Source organism: Arabidopsis thaliana, chromosome 4 (assembly GCF_000001735.4).
Source record: "Arabidopsis thaliana chromosome 4, partial sequence".
Lineage (NCBI taxonomy): Eukaryota > Viridiplantae > Streptophyta > Magnoliopsida > Brassicales > Brassicaceae > Arabidopsis > Arabidopsis thaliana.
In genome coordinates this window covers 4,726,982-4,742,345 of record NC_003075.7, presented here as the reverse complement: position 1 = coordinate 4,742,345, position 15,364 = coordinate 4,726,982, and the positions used below count along the sequence as shown (strand labels likewise).

General features: G+C 43.3%; 1 protein-coding gene and 3 pseudogenes across 4 annotated transcripts; 3 read left to right on the top strand and 1 right to left on the bottom strand.

Annotated features, from left to right (window-relative positions):
* Positions 1-1,182: 1,182 nt before the first annotated feature.
* On the top strand, positions 1,183-4,233 carry AT4G07934 (annotated as a pseudogene; the record flags this gene model as incomplete). The annotated part of the gene is made up of 1 exon: positions 1,183-4,233.
* A 2,375-nt stretch (positions 4,234-6,608) lies between these two features.
* On the top strand, positions 6,609-8,024 carry AT4G07933 (annotated as a pseudogene; the record flags this gene model as incomplete). The annotated part of the gene is made up of 1 exon: positions 6,609-8,024.
* An 897-nt stretch (positions 8,025-8,921) lies between these two features.
* On the bottom strand, positions 8,922-10,148 carry AT4G07932 (uncharacterized protein; the record flags this gene model as incomplete). Its single annotated transcript, NM_148273.1, has 4 exons — positions 8,922-9,140; positions 9,217-9,419; positions 9,654-9,731; positions 10,061-10,148. The coding sequence occupies 4 exons, from the start codon at positions 10,146-10,148 to the stop codon at positions 8,922-8,924; spliced, it is 588 nt and encodes a 195-aa protein (NP_680639.1).
* Positions 10,149-12,593: 2,445 nt separating this feature from the next.
* Positions 12,594-14,828, top strand: AT4G07931 (annotated as a pseudogene; the record flags this gene model as incomplete). Its single annotated transcript has 1 exon — positions 12,594-14,828.
* Between the last annotated feature and the right edge of the window lie 536 nt (positions 14,829-15,364).

Below are 15,364 nucleotides of genomic sequence, written 5' to 3'. Positions count from 1 at the left end.
TTGGAGCAAAAGCTAAGGAGAAGGAAGCTAAGGATGATTTCAGTTCCATATTCAGAGAGAGTGTCCATCTACACACTCCTGGTGTCGATCGACACCAGTTTCGGCCTAGTAAAGACCATGACGTTTACAAGTTTATAAAAGTGCAAATTTGCCCCAAAAGACTTCCCTATTTGCATTATTAGTCCCTGAATGTTTTATAAGACATATATATAGATTTAGAGGTCATTGTTTAGACCTAAGTTATTTTCTACCAAATTTCCAAAGAGACATAAGCTATTCATCCCTATTTTCAGAGATTCATTCAATTCCCAATAGAGTGAAGAGATCCTTTCATACTCTAATCTTATTTTCTGTGTTTATGCTTTCTTACTTAATTATGTTGCTTGTTTCAATCAATATGTCTGAGTAGTTTGCCTGTTAGGAATAGGGTTTCTCATTAGGGATTCATATGGTTTAGTATATTCGCTCCCCTTGCTAGGTTATCTTTAGAATTGTTCATCTTTAATTGTTCTTAATGCTAGATCTAGAGTAATTAACTAGATCTTGAATCTAAACAATAGATATACCTGCAATAGGTATATGTAGATGGATTATTATTTGATGAGCCTGGTTTATAGTTGTGTAATAAGAATCGGCCTATCTACTAAGGTGAACAATCGAACTCGTTTAGAATGCATGTTTAAGTTGAAGATCTCTCGGCTTCTCCGGTTATTCTTAACTATAGGCATAGGGAGTTTTGCGGAATGTCACTGGTTATTCCATAATTAGAGTTTGAGTTTAAGAATGGTTCGATAACAACCTAGCTATCATTAGATGTACTAACCAATAGTTTCCTGAGAATACCCTACTCCTATCTCTTTATTTAATCGTTACACAACCTTCAATCTGCTGTCTTCTTACTTTGTTTACTTTTTATTTCAATCATTTCATGCTAGCTTAATCTTGACATTTGATTCATTGTATGAACAAAAGAACTTTGAGGAAATTCGACCCTTAAATACTGAACCCGATCTCTTTTTGGAAAGAGTAGGTTTAAGGCAATTTGAACCATATCAAATTTGGCGCAGTTGCCAAAGTTCTTGGTAATCACCATTGAGTTTAGTTTAGAGATTTCGTCTAGTTTTTACTTTTATTTTGTTACTCACGCGTTTCTTGTTTTCTTCTTTTCTGTGTTTCAGGTGTATGTCTAGGCAAACAAAGAGCACACAATAGAAGGAGTTGATCAACTTGTCAGTTCTTAACTTGGGAAAACTCGAACGTACCAACAGCAAAATTCAGAGATTAGCAATGGCTAACAGAGTCATCAGAGCTGATGAGGAAGGAGTTTGAGAGATGAGGATGGGCAAGCCTAAAATGAGGCTGGTCAAAGATTGGATGATCATGGACTCATCGACCCTGAGGACGCCAATGAGGATCAGCCGCGCCTCAATGCGCAATTAGCTGTCAGAGACGCTGCAGGGCTCGGTGTCGAGCGACACCAACTGGGTGTCGATCGACACCTTCATGACCAGAACGCAGATGCGATTGGTGTCGAACAACACAACAGAGGTGTCGATCGACACCAACCCCAGATTCCTATAGCTATTCCTCCTGTTACGGATCCACATCGTACTCTTGGGGATTTCAACATGTCGGACTTATTCTATGATTATCGATCAGCGATTGTATCCCCACCTTTCCAGAAGAACGACTATGAGCTAAAGCTTGGCTACTTTGCTTTAGTTGGCCAGCATCCTTTCCATGGCTTGTCTCATGAGCAGCCAATGGACCACATCAAGCGTTTTGAGGAACTCGTTTTGAGGAACTCGTTTTGAGCATCAGAGCTAATGGAGTCTAAGAGAACTAACTATCTACTGTGGAAGCTCTTCCCTTATTCACTTGCTAGGGAAATCGCTTCTTGGCTAAAACAACTAAAAGCAGGTTCCCTCAAGATTTGGAGAAGCATCAAGATAGCTTTCTTGAACAATTTCAATGATGATGCTAAGTCTAAGGAGCTCGGAAACAAGCTGTCTACCTTCACCCAAGATCTAGCTGAGGCTTTCAAAGCAGCATGGGTTAGATTCAAGGAATATCAACATGACTTCCCGCATCACGGTTTTAGTGAGGTACAACTTTTGGGTACCTGTTTAGAGGAGTTGGTTGGAGATACCAGATGGCTCTAGATGTAAGGAGCAATGGTAATTTCAACACACGTGATCCGGCTGATGCTACCGCTATGATAGAGAATCTTGCTTGCAGCAACAATACTAAGAATGCTGACTTTGAGAGGAAGAAGATTGCTGGTGATGTTTCAGGAAATCAGATGGCAGAGGTACATGCTAAGCTGGATTCGGTTCACAACTTGCTTATAGGGAAGAAGCATGTCCCCTTTGCAGCTGAGGATGAGACCATTGAGCCTGAAACTGAGTCTGAAGAGAGAGTCTTCTACCTAGATGGACAAGGCTATAGAAAGTTTGGGCAGCCACAGGGCAACTTTAGTGGCAACAGGTTTACAGGGAACTAGAGTTCCTCGAACTACACTTCAAAGCCTGCGTTCCAGTAGACATTTCTTTAGAGCAACTTCAAGAGGACTAATGGTAATTCAACTTACCAGGCCCCCCTCCACCCTCATAAGAGAGCTGAATGGAATCCATGCTTGTTGCTGAGTTTGATGGCAAGTTTCATGCTGTCTACTCAGATCTTAATGGGAAAATCGACAATCTGAGCTCTCACATAAAGAAACTAGATGTATAGGTAGCTCAAACTGCACAATCCATCAAGCGACAAGAAGTTTTTCTTCCTTGAAACCTTGATGCTAACTCTAGGAAGAGCTGTAATGTCATCTTGGTCAGATATGGAGATGATGAGTGGGAGGAATTGGACACTGAAGACGAGTTGGAGCTCACAGCTGCAGAGCTGGTGTCGACCGACACCTACTAGTGTCGATCGACACCCTATGGAACACTATTTTCTAAGACGATTCCATACGAAGGTGTCGATCGACATTGGGTCCGGACTGCACCATATGAGGTGAGAATCCCGATGCAGCCCGAATCTGCCTACACTCCTCCTGTTCCTTATCCAAAGAAGCGTTGTTCTAAGCAGGAGATTCATGCTGCTAAGTGCACAACCATCATGGAAAAGATCCTCACCTCACTTCCTAAGGATACTTCTGAGACATCCTCTGCTCCACTCAACAGGTATGTCAAGCGCCTTGTTGACAATGGAATTAGCTATGAGGAAGCTAAACTGCTGACAAGGGATATCAGTGCCATGATGCTACCTAAAGCCAAGAAAGAAAACACATAGAGGGTGGACATTGCTGAGTACATCTGCACCATCACTCTAGATTAGACCACTGAGAAGCTCCATATCTAGGTAGATTTGTTCTTGATTGCTCTAACTCCACTAGCAGGTTCATAAATTCCTTGTGTGATCGGGGATCAAGTATCAACTGCATGCCTAAGTCTGTTGCTAAGAGATTAGGCATGACTAACTACAAGCCGACTAAAATCACTCTCCTTTTTGCGGATCGCTCCAAACGCATCCCTGAACGAATCCTTGAGGAGTTCCTTTTAAGGTTGGTAATTGTTTAATCCCTGCTGAATTTATGGTCCGGGACTACAATAACGAGCCCAAGGATCCTCTTATCCTTGGAAGAGCTTTCCTAGCTACAGCTGGTGCTAGGATCGATGTGAAGAAAGGTAGGATCTCTCTCAACATTTGTGATTTGGAGATGGAATTTGGCATGGATAGTTCAAAGTTCACTATGCCTATCAGTAGCATTGCCTCCAGCCATGAAACATCTCCTTAGACTGCTTAGAGTCCCAAAACAAAGCCACCTACAACGCTCCATTAACCTAAGCTCGCAAATGGGAGTTGTAGAGCAACAGTGTCCATCGACACCACCCCTCTTCTCGATCGATACCCTCGGGTTTCAGTGATAGAGGATTCTACGAACTCTCTCAACTCACACCCATTGCGGATCTTTGTGATAAGTTCTCCTCTATCCCTTTTCCTATTTCACCTTCGATTAATTCTCTAGATTTTTCGAAGTCTGCTTCACTAGTTAACAAGCCTCGAGTTCCTCGATAGCTTGTTTCTTCTGTTATTCTTGCAGGAAACGAGGAGAGTGTCGACCGACACAACCATCTTTGTCGATCAACACCTGCAGCTACCCAGACTAGATCAATTTACACACCCCCTTGGAAGGCAAGGATGCAGCAGAAATCCTCCACCACTCCACCCACATCCTGAACTCCGCCAAGTCAAACTATTGACTCAAAACAAGCGCTTAGTGGGAGGCAACCCACTAGTTTAATTTTTCTTTTCCTTTCTTCTATTTTCTTTTTCTTTTTATTTATTATTTCTGCTTTTTCGGATTTGAATATCACTGGAGACAGTCTCGTTTAAGTCTGGGGGATGTTCTTACTAATTATGCTTTTATTTTTGATTCTTATTATTTTTTGTTTTTCAGTTTATTGAGTCATTTCTTTTCATTTAAAAAAGAAAAAACGTTTATTAAGTTTAGTTACGAATCATGATCTATATTTTTCTTGATTATTGTCTGGTTGATGAATGCTGCAGGTTCGACTCAATCCGACTATTAGAAAATCTATATGGCAAACCAATTGACTTGAGGATATCCTAGTTTCCAACACAACCACTAAGGTTGGAGCTACTCTCACTGCTCTTCCTTTTACCTTTTCAAACGGTTAGTATTCATAAATCTTGACTCCTTGTTCATACCTGATATAGAGACCGAATGTGATAAAGATACTGTTCCACTCCCCTTATAAAAAATATGAGAGATTGACAGGGTTTTTCAGATAGTGTATAGGGGTAGGAATGTTTCCTATGACCCCATTATTATTCATAATTTGGAATGATCAATTATAAAGGTTGGAAAAATGTTGAGGTGTCGATCCAGTATGCAAGTTCCCCTTTGTTTATTATCTAAAAAGAATAAGTCTGGGAGAAAAAGAACACCGAATAATTTTTTTTTAAGAGAATGGTCGATTTATCATGGTATAGTACATGAATGAGTCTAGAAGGATCTTGAATGTTAGATTGTTTGATGTGACCCAGCGATGAAAGCCTGCTGGATATAGTTGTGGAACTTCGGTATGGAATCGATAATGTTGTGTAAGGTTGGAGGGAAGTACATGTTGGTTAGGATTTGATTAGACTTTTTAGGCATATGGATTTAGTTTGGATGATCATGGCAATATGCTAGAGAATGTTGGGAGTTCCTTTGTTCTCAAAACCTCTTCCACGGGTTCTGCTTTTGTGTTTTGCTTGAGGGCAAGCAAAAGCTAAGTCTAGGGAAGTTGATATAACCCTGTTTTCACTGATTTTATCTATGTTTTAGATTTAGGATTTTGAATCTTTTCGTTATTTCTCGAGTCTTTTTAGAGTATTTTCAGGTATTATGTGAGGAGGGACAACAATGGAAATGAGGAGACATTTTGGAACAAAAGCTAAGGGGAAGGAAGCTAAGGACGATTTCAGTTCCAGATTCAGAGAGAGTGTGGATAGACACACTCCTGGAAGCAAAGTCCATGACGTTTACAAGTTTATAAAAGTGCAAATTTGCCCCAAAAGACTTCCCTATTTGCATTATTGGTCTCTGAACGTTTTATAGGGCATATATATAGTTTTAGAGGTCCTTGTTTAGACCTAAGTTCTTTTCTACCATTCCAGAGAGACATAAGCTCTTCATCCCTATTTTCAGAGATTCATTCAGTTCCCAATAGAGTGAACAAATCCTTTCATACTCTAATCTAATTTGCTGTGTTTATGCTATCTTACTCAGTTATGTTGCTTGTTTCAATCACTATGTCTGAGTAGTTTTCCTGTTAGGAATAGGGTTTCTCATTAAGGATTCATATGGTTTAATAGATTTGCCCCCCTTGCTAGATTATCTATAGAATTCTTCATCTTTAATTGTTCTTAATGCTAGATTTAGAATAATTAACTAGATTTTGCCAAACAATAGATATACCTGCCATAGGTATATGTAGTTGGATTATTATTTGATGAGTCTGGTTTATAGCTTAGAATGCATGTTTAAGTTAAAGATCTCTCGACTTCTCCGGTTATTCTTAACTATAGGCATAGGGAGTTTTGCGGAACGTCACCGGTTATTCCATAATTAGAGTTTGAGTTTAAGAATGGTTCAATAACACCCTAGCTATCATTAGATCTACTAACCAATAGTTTCCTGAGAGTACCCTACTCCTATCTCTTTATTTAATCGTTACACAACCTTCAATCTGCTGTCTTCTTACTTTGTTTACTTTTTATTTCAATCATTCTATGCTAGCTTAATCTTGACATTTGATTCATTGTGTGAACAAAAGAACTTTGAGGAAATTCGACCCTAAATACTGCAACCGATCTCTTTTCTAGAGAGTAGGTTTAAGGCAATTTGAACCATATCAATTACCACCCGTCAAAAGAAGGAAAGCAAAAAGTCCAAACACTAATGAAGCACCCGATGAAAGCAGCGGGGAAGAGCCTGTTATCCTGGTAGAAGACGTAATTCCAGAAACGGTTATAAAGGCTGAGCCACTTGTCGAAGAGGATATACTTGAACGAGCATCTTGAACCAGAGCCACAAATATTTCATGAAATCGATAATTACGACTAAAGATTGGGGGGGGGGCTGATTGGAGGGAGCCAATAAAGCACAACATTGTGACGGGCAAGCTCCCAAAAAACAAGTGGCAAGCAAGGAAAATGAGAATCGTTAGCGCAAAGTTTGGTCTTTCAAAGAATGCATTATATAATCAAGGTGTCAGCGACCCTTACGTTCTATGCATTTTTGGACCCGTTCTCGAAATTGTCATGAGCGAAGTGCATGAAGGGCTGTGCGGGAGTCATTCGCCGGGAAAGGCTATGGCTTTCAAGATTATAAGAATGGGGTACTATTGGCCCACTGTGATTATGGATTGTGTTAAGTTTGCCCAGAGATGCAAGCATTGTCAACCCCACTCACCTTTAATCCATCAACCTTCAGAGTTATTTTCTTCCATCTCTGCCCCGTACCCGTTCATGAGATGATCGATGGATATCATTGGACCATTGCACATGTCAACTCGTGGCATACAATATCTCTTGGTTTTGACGGATTACTTCTCGAAGTGGATCGAGGCAGAGGCATATGTGAATATCAAGGATTCAGCGGTGAAACTTTCATTTGGAAGAATATCATATGTCGGCATGGCGTCCGATACGAGATAGTCACTAACAACAGACCACAGTTCATTTCGCACGAATTCGAAGCTTTTTGTTCGGATTGGAGAATCAAAGTCAGTTACTCCACCCCGCGGTATCCACAAGGAAATGGTCAAGCTGAAGCTGCAAATAAGACAATCCTAAGCAATCTTAAAAATCACATGAACCATTTGAAGGGGGGATGGTACAATGAGCTCCAACCTGTCTTGTGGGCTTACCGCACGACTCCTAGGTGTTCTACTGGGGAGACTCCATTTTCTTTAGTCAGTTACTCCACCCCGCGGTATCCACAAGGAAATGGTCAAGCTGAAGCTGCAAATAAGACAATCCTAAGCAATCTTAAAAATCACCTGAACCATTTGAAGGGGGGATGGTACAATGAGCTCCAACCTGTCTTGTGGGCTTACCGCACGACTCCTAGGTGTTCTACTGGGGAGACTCCATTTTCTTTAGTGTATGAGATGGAGGCAGTAGTTCCGACCAAACTCAACGTGCCCGGACTTTGCCGAACAGAAGCACCTTTGAATGAAGAAGAGAATTCAGCAATGCTTGATGATTGCTAGATGCCATCAATGAAAGGCGAGATCAAGCTGTAATTCGGATTCAAAATTACCAGCAGGCAACAGCTCGATATGATGAGGCCAAGATCAAAAGTAGGCCTTCTTTGTAGGAGATTATGTGTTGAAACGAGTCTTTGACAATATAAAGGAAAAAGGAGTAGGAAAGCTCGGCATTATTTGGGAAGGACCTTACATTATTACAGAAGTGGTTTGGAATGGTGTTTATAGGTTAAAGGACTTAGAAGATAGGCCAATCCAGCGTCCTTGGAACGTGGTCAATGTGAAGAAGTTTTATGTTTAAGTGACACACTTTTTTATGTTGTACTTGAACTACGGTGTGGATTGATCCCGCAATGGGTATGTAGGCAGCTGGGAAACGAGTTCAGCTACTAATAAATTTTATATTATTTTGGCATTGAAAAAAGAGTTCGACTCCGTGAACGAACAAAGCAAATAAAGTTCGACTATGCGAACATACATTTATTCAGCAATAAGAAAATAAGGCAAAGTGTCGTCACACATGCACTTCGGATTAGGAGATTCTTCTCGATGAGAAGAACAATTCGGAATGCATGCAAACTCGGAGATCCCAACCTCGGATTAGGAGATTCTTCTCGTTGAATTCGGTGAATCTTTTTTTGGAGCTTCCTCCTCTCTAGCGTAAGCTTCAGGTGTTTTATCACGAGTGCTTTTATGAATGCCATCGCGATTTATTGATCACTTTCTGGGAGGTCCTTGATCAAAGCACATGGAGCTCGGATTTGGGATCTGAAGAAGCCACGAGGTGGAGAGCGTCGCCTTCTTGGCACATTTGGCACATCTCCATCAATCATTCTGACCCTGGAGAAATCTAGCATGGATTCCGAACATCGAAGGTTGAATTCCATGCATGCGAAAGAAAGAGAGAAAGGTGAAGAATAAAGAAAAGTTAAAGTGTCAATTTATAAGGACATTGTATCCCTTGGGGACCATAATCTCCATTTAAAGCGTATCTCCAAAAAGAATATTTCGAAATCAGGAAAATAGCGAAAGTTTCCATAAATTAAAAATGGGCCGAAGCCCATAACGAGTTGAAAATAAAATAAAAGCGAAGTGAAGTCAATTTCGGGGACATTTATGGGAGAGGCTCAGGAACAGGCTCCTTCATCGCCGGTTCTGCATTTCTTCGGGCTCATTCTTGACGCGCTTCCAAGGGTTGCTGTCTTCCTCTTCATCGTCTTCTTCACTGTCAGACAGGACCTCCTCGACCGGGGCATTCACAAGCCCCGGAACCTGACCTCGGGCACGAAGGTACATGTAGAGCATAGTTAGGATCTTTGCAATGAAATAGAAGTTCCTCCACTCCCATTGAAAGGGATCGCTCTCCAACTATAATATACCTCACCTTGAGTAAGACTAAGTTGGATCGTTGAATTTTCTAAAGGATGAGAAAACCAACCCGCAGTACGCCCGCAGTATGCCCGTAGTATCCCTGTAGTACACCCGCAGTATGCCTGTAGTATGCCCGCAGTACGTCCGCAGTACGCCCGTAGTATGCATGCAGTACGAACGCAGTACAAAGTGTAAGTGACCCTCGGCACCGTGAGTTTGGCCGAGATGGACGTGTGCTCAACCCATGGCCGGCGTTGTAGCACCCCTTGCCTGGAAGTAAGAAGACCGGAGGAGTTGAGCTAAGCTTTAAACTTTTGCGTGAGTTAAGTAAGCTTCCATGGAAGGAGAAGGGGAAGGGCTAAGGAGAAGTCCATGGAAGAAGAAAAACTCCGGAGGTGAAAGAAGAAAAGGAAGGTGATTATGTTGCCCTCGCTTCAAAGCTGTCAATGAAGCCCTCCAAGTTAAACGCAAAAGTGGAACTCATGGGCCGAGTTTTCAAGGAACCGTCGAGACCTTTGTGATCCATGGCCAAATCTTGAGAATGGTAATCGGATATCCCAGTCCGAGTGTGATCCAAGAATGCTTGACCCGAACCAAATCAAAATGACTTGATCCACGAGAGTGGTTTCCACAGCTAACAGAAGTAAGAAGAAATCCGATTTGGAAGGAAAGAATCGGATGGATTTGGAGGATTCATCGGTCAAGAGATCGAGTTGAATCACCCGACCAAGACTCTATGGTCGAGAGCTAGGGACTTGAAGATTTTCGAGGAAAAGATGATTAATTTTGTCTAAGTATTTGGAGTGGTAAAGTGGGCGAATAAGGGTTGCGTTATTTATAGAAGTGAAGGAAACTTGGAGCCGAATCCATTCGGGCGAGTCATGCAAGTCAAATAAAGCAAACTTGGTGACCAAGTCGGCTCGCGTGGAGCTGAAGAGAATAGACTAGGATCCCAAGTCCCTTGGTCGGACACCATGCAAAATGCTTGCCATTTGTCATTGCCACACGGCCGAATTCACTTCCATGTGCGAGTGATTGGAACGCGCATTGCCAAGTGTCGATGGGCTTGAGCTAAGTATCTTAGGACTCTAACTCTTGCCAAACGACCAGACCCTCTATATAAACCACCCTCCTCACTTCCGAACATTCCTCTTGAGAATCAAAAAACGACTTAGAAGTTTTCGAGAGTTTTTAGTGAGTCTTAGTGAGCGTTTTTGAAAGTTCTAATGAGAGTTTTCGCGAGAGGTTTTAGAGGAGATTAAGAGACGTTTCAAGGAGATGGCGGAGGAAGATCTTGAGGAGAAAGTCGAGTTTGTGAGTTTGCGCCCACCTTTTCTTGTTGCATTTTCATGCTAGGGTTTCATCATTTTCGAATTTGGTTGCATGTTGATAAGCTATGCCCTTAATGCATGTAGAGCACTTAGAAACCTCATCGTTCATCTTTTCCATGCATGTCAAAAATCCGACTAAGTTAAATGAATCTCATATAGAACTCATCACCCTTCATGCTTGTCTTTGTTATTCATAATCCGGCAAGGTTGTGTGTTGCATGTAGATTTCTAGGGCTTGCTTGTTTATGTGTTTCTTGCTTGTTTGGTTGTGTTGCATGTTTTGTTTCTTTTCTTTGTATGTGAGTCTTGTAAGTCCTGCTTGACTGTCGCCATCTCGAATCCATGGCGGATGAGAGATGTGCATTGTTTGAGTGTCTAGGTGATCGTGGATGCGGAATCCATGGATCATAGATTGAGTCTAGTTTAGGGTGCTTGCCATTTTCTGCTTGTGTGTGTGGAGCCTTCGAGCCTTGGTCCCAAAGGGAACGCTCGTTGGTTAGCCTCGGAACCTAGGTCGAGGGTGCATGACGATGCATTGTGGACTTATCTGTATCCAGTGTGGGTTTAATAGAGTCGGACTTATTGGTATCCTATGTAGGTTGAGTCAGACTTATTGGTATCGTGTGTGGGTTCATAGAGTATGATCTTGTTGGTATCCTGTGTGGGTTCAACAAGTGGTTGGTCAGGTTGACGGATCCATGTAGGAGAACTTAACTTCTGACGTTTTGTGTGAGGAGGAATGGAGCACAGGGCCCACATGTTGAGTATAGGTTGAGTCTAGGTCGAGTCTAGGATAGATCGAGTCTTGTCCAGTTTGTGTGTCTTGTGTGTTTCTTTGCTTCCTCATGTTTCTCTGATCCCTGTTACATTCTTTCTTTCTTGCTTGCTTTTGTTCGTTAGCCCTCTAGGATAGAACTGCATTAGTTGGCTTAGAGTTGCCATAGGTTGTGTGCTGCATGGTCCCGCCTCACTGAGTAATGCTAGATTACTCATGATTCTACTTTTCTTTCAGGCGCCCGTAGTCTCGGCTGTCAAGAGGGAAGACGAACGCAAGGCCTCCGGATTAGGTTATTATTTTTTCTTAGTTGCTTTAGTAAAACCTGATTTTGTATTTTTACGAGTTTTATATGCGGATCTGTTTACTAATCGTTTGTTTTTGGTAGGTTTTATTCGAATATCATTTAAGTACAATTGTTTTACAAATGCGGATGGTTTGAGATGATACAAGGCTTTGTCTAAGCCGGACAACACTAGGTTCGCCGCAATGGTTGGCAAGCCTACGCGGAGAATCTGGTGGAGAGAGGACCATATGCAATTTGGCCGAGGGCTTGGAACCCTAGGACTTTGGCGAGTTGCGACTGGTTCTTTCCAATTTGTGATGCCACCCGGGACGGTCATGGCCAGGCTCGGGGGCGTTACAAGCGTGTGCGGCGAAGGTGCGGCCAGAAGTTGGCCACATCATCGACCAGCTTTAGGCGACAAGCAGGTGGGTAAGCTTCTTCAGTGTTTTATGGCTGAGGATCGGTTATGTCGGGCCGCCATAATCATGCGGATGCCGATCGGCCACATAGCTGTTTCTGGTTGGCCGACAAGTAGGTAGTGACTCAGGGCCGGCTGTCGCCACCTCAGCATCCCTAGGACGGCTGTCGCCACCTCAGCATCCCCAGGACGGCTGTCAACAAATGGATTGCGCTGGGTGTCTCTAGCGGTGACTCGAGGCCATGTGTCGCCAAGAGGGGCACGACTAGGGGCGAGGCACCGATGATGTAGTAGCTTGATAAACCGACCTAAAACCCTATAAATACTGTCGACCTCATTAGGAAACCTCCACCCAAAATTCGCTCTAAGTTAGCATAGATGAGAAAACCCGCAAAAAGTTCTGATTCGGAAGTCGGTAAGTTTTCCGACCTTAGTTAGTGTTAGTAACCGCCGATTAGTCCTTAATTGAGTAAGATTATCATTTGATAGATAACCAAGTAGGAGAAGGAACCAATGGATTTGAGGGGTAGGTACGGCCGTTTCCCAAGGATGCACGCATCACCAGTAAGTTTCGGACATGTGATATAGCACATGTTTAGGTGTTTATTTTGATTTACTTATAAAAACTTAGGAGGTTATTAAATCATACTTGTTGATAGACGCTAAAACCCGTTATCCAGCAATGGAAAAACTGGCACTGGCCGTAGTCATGTCAGCTCAAAAACTGAGACCATATTTCCAATCACACCCCATCGTACTGATGGCGTCCCAACCAATCAGAACCATTCTGCATAGTCTGATCCAATCAAGACGACTTGCAAAATGGGCCATAGAATTAAGCGAGTACGATATGGAATATTGCACCAGAACCAGCTTGAAAGCATAGATCCTAGCCGACTTTGTAATCGAGCTCCCGTTAGCGTACCTAGATGGAACCAACTCTAATAAGAAATGGCTCCTCCACGTCGACGGCTCCTCCAACCGACAAGGATCCAGAGTAGGAATACAAATCACCTCCCCCACCGGGGAAGTCATCGAACAATCGTTCCGATTTGGATTCAACGCATCAAACAACGAGTCTGAGTATGAAGCCCTCATTGCTGGCATTAAGGTAGCTCAAGGAATGGGGATCCGCGAAATACACGCCCATAGCAACTCCCAACTCGTCACAAGCCAGTTCCACGGGAAATACAAAGCTAAAGACGAGCGCATGGAAGCGTACCTCGAACTGGTCAAAACCTTGACCCAACAGTTCGAATCGTTTGAATTAACAAGGATATCCAGAGGAGAAAACACCTCTACAGACGCCATGACAGCTCTCGCTTCTACTTCAGATCCTTTCGTCAAAAGAATTATCCCGGTCGAAGAAATAGAACACGCGAGCATCGACCTAACGGTCAAACATGCTGGGATGGAAACCTCGACAACTTGCAACTTCACGCGAGTAACCCGAAGCACCACCGCCGCAGCTAGAGCTCTCGCTGCAGCTGCGGAGGCAAGTGCAACGGAGGAGGAGCCAGAGCTCGAAACCCCCGAACAACCTGCCCCGTACGAACCTGAATTGTACAACGACTGGAGAATCCCAATCATTGACTACATTGAACGAGGGATCACACCTCTCGACAAGTAGGAGGCCAAAAAACTCAAAGCCCAGAGTGCAAGGTACTGCATCATGGAAGGGAGACATATGAATTGCAGCGTCGCATGTCCCTATATGGTGTGCAACAAACAAAAGAACTCATGAAAAGCATGCACGAAGGACAATGTGGTAGCCATTGCAGTGGACGTACCCTTGCCCTTAGAATCAAAAAGCAAGGCTACTTCAGGCCAACAATGCTAGCCGATTGCATAGCTCACTCACTCAGGTGCGATAAGTGCCAACGACATGCACCTACTCTGCATCAACCCCCCGAAGAAATGTCCTCGATCTCTTCTCCTTACCCGTCCATGAAGTGGTCCATGGACGTCGTAGGACCCATGGAAGCCTCCTGTGGGAAGAAGAGACTAAAAAATCTGCAGGTCCTCACCGACTACTCTACCAAATGGATTGAGGCTAAAGCCTTCACACAGGTAACCGAGAAACAAGTTGAGGACTTATTGTGGGAAAACATCGTACGTCGACATGGCATACCATATGAGATCGTCACCGATAACGGGACTAACCTCACCTCGGGAAAAATCAAAGCATTCTGCGACAAGTGGAAGATCCGTCTTACCACATCCACTCCGCGTTACCCACAAGGTAACGGACAGGCAGAAGCCGCCAACAAAGCTATACTTAGCAACATCAAGAAAAGACTCGATTCCAAAAAGTCAATATGGTCCGACGTACTCCACGGAGTTCTCTGGGCCTACCGAACAACACCTTGCGAATCAACGCAAGAAACACTGTTCTCTCTCACCTATGGTCTAGAAGCTGTAATCTCTGTCGAAACCATAGTACCAAGCGTGAGAAGGACCGCCAGTCCTGTTAACTCGTACCTGAACACGCAAATGTTACAGGACAACATGGACTTCATCGATGAACGCAGAGATCAAGCAATGATCCGAGTTCAAAACTATCAACAAGATGCTGCCCGCTACTATAACTCCAATATCAAAATTCATAGATTCGAAGTGGGAGAGCTCGTTTTACGAAAAGTGTTCAGCAACACGAGAGAGCTAAACGCCACAAAGCTGGGAACCAACTGGGAAGGTCCCTATCGAATCACCGAGGTGGTACGTGACGGCGTCTATAAGCTAGAGAAAGTTATCAACAGGGTACCTGAGTTACGGCCTTGGAATGCCATGCATCTCAAGAAATACCACGAATAGGTACTCAAAAACAATCAAACTACGATAAGGCTTGATCCCTTGGTAGGGTACGTAGGCAGCTTCCCCCAAGAGCGCAACCACCACTTTAATCGAACTACGATAAAGCTTGATCCCTTGGCAGGGTACGTAGGCAGCTCCACCCAAGAGCGCATCCACCACTTCAATCGAACTACGATAAGGCTTAATCCTCCAACCGGTTATGCAGGCAGTTCCCTCCGCGAATGCAGCCACCATCTTAACTCGTCCGTTTGAAACATTTTTCATCAACACGGAAAACGGACATCACATCCTCCATCAAAGAAGGTTAGCTGCTCACCTAACAGTTCAACCATCTCTCGATATCAAGCAGGTCCTTTCTAGGTGACCAGAAATCAGATCGTCGTTCGCTTTACCTCATTTGTACTCAACAATTCCGAGATAAGAATAAAAGAAAATTTAGATACTCAATATCATGCTTTGCAAAACAATAGTTTCCACTACGATTTAAAAGTCATTCGTAATCTTACGATACCTAAAGCCCAACACCCGAATGTTGGCGGATCCACTTTGTGATCTCGCTTCTGAAAAGTCGACAGTGAACCTTGCCCATAA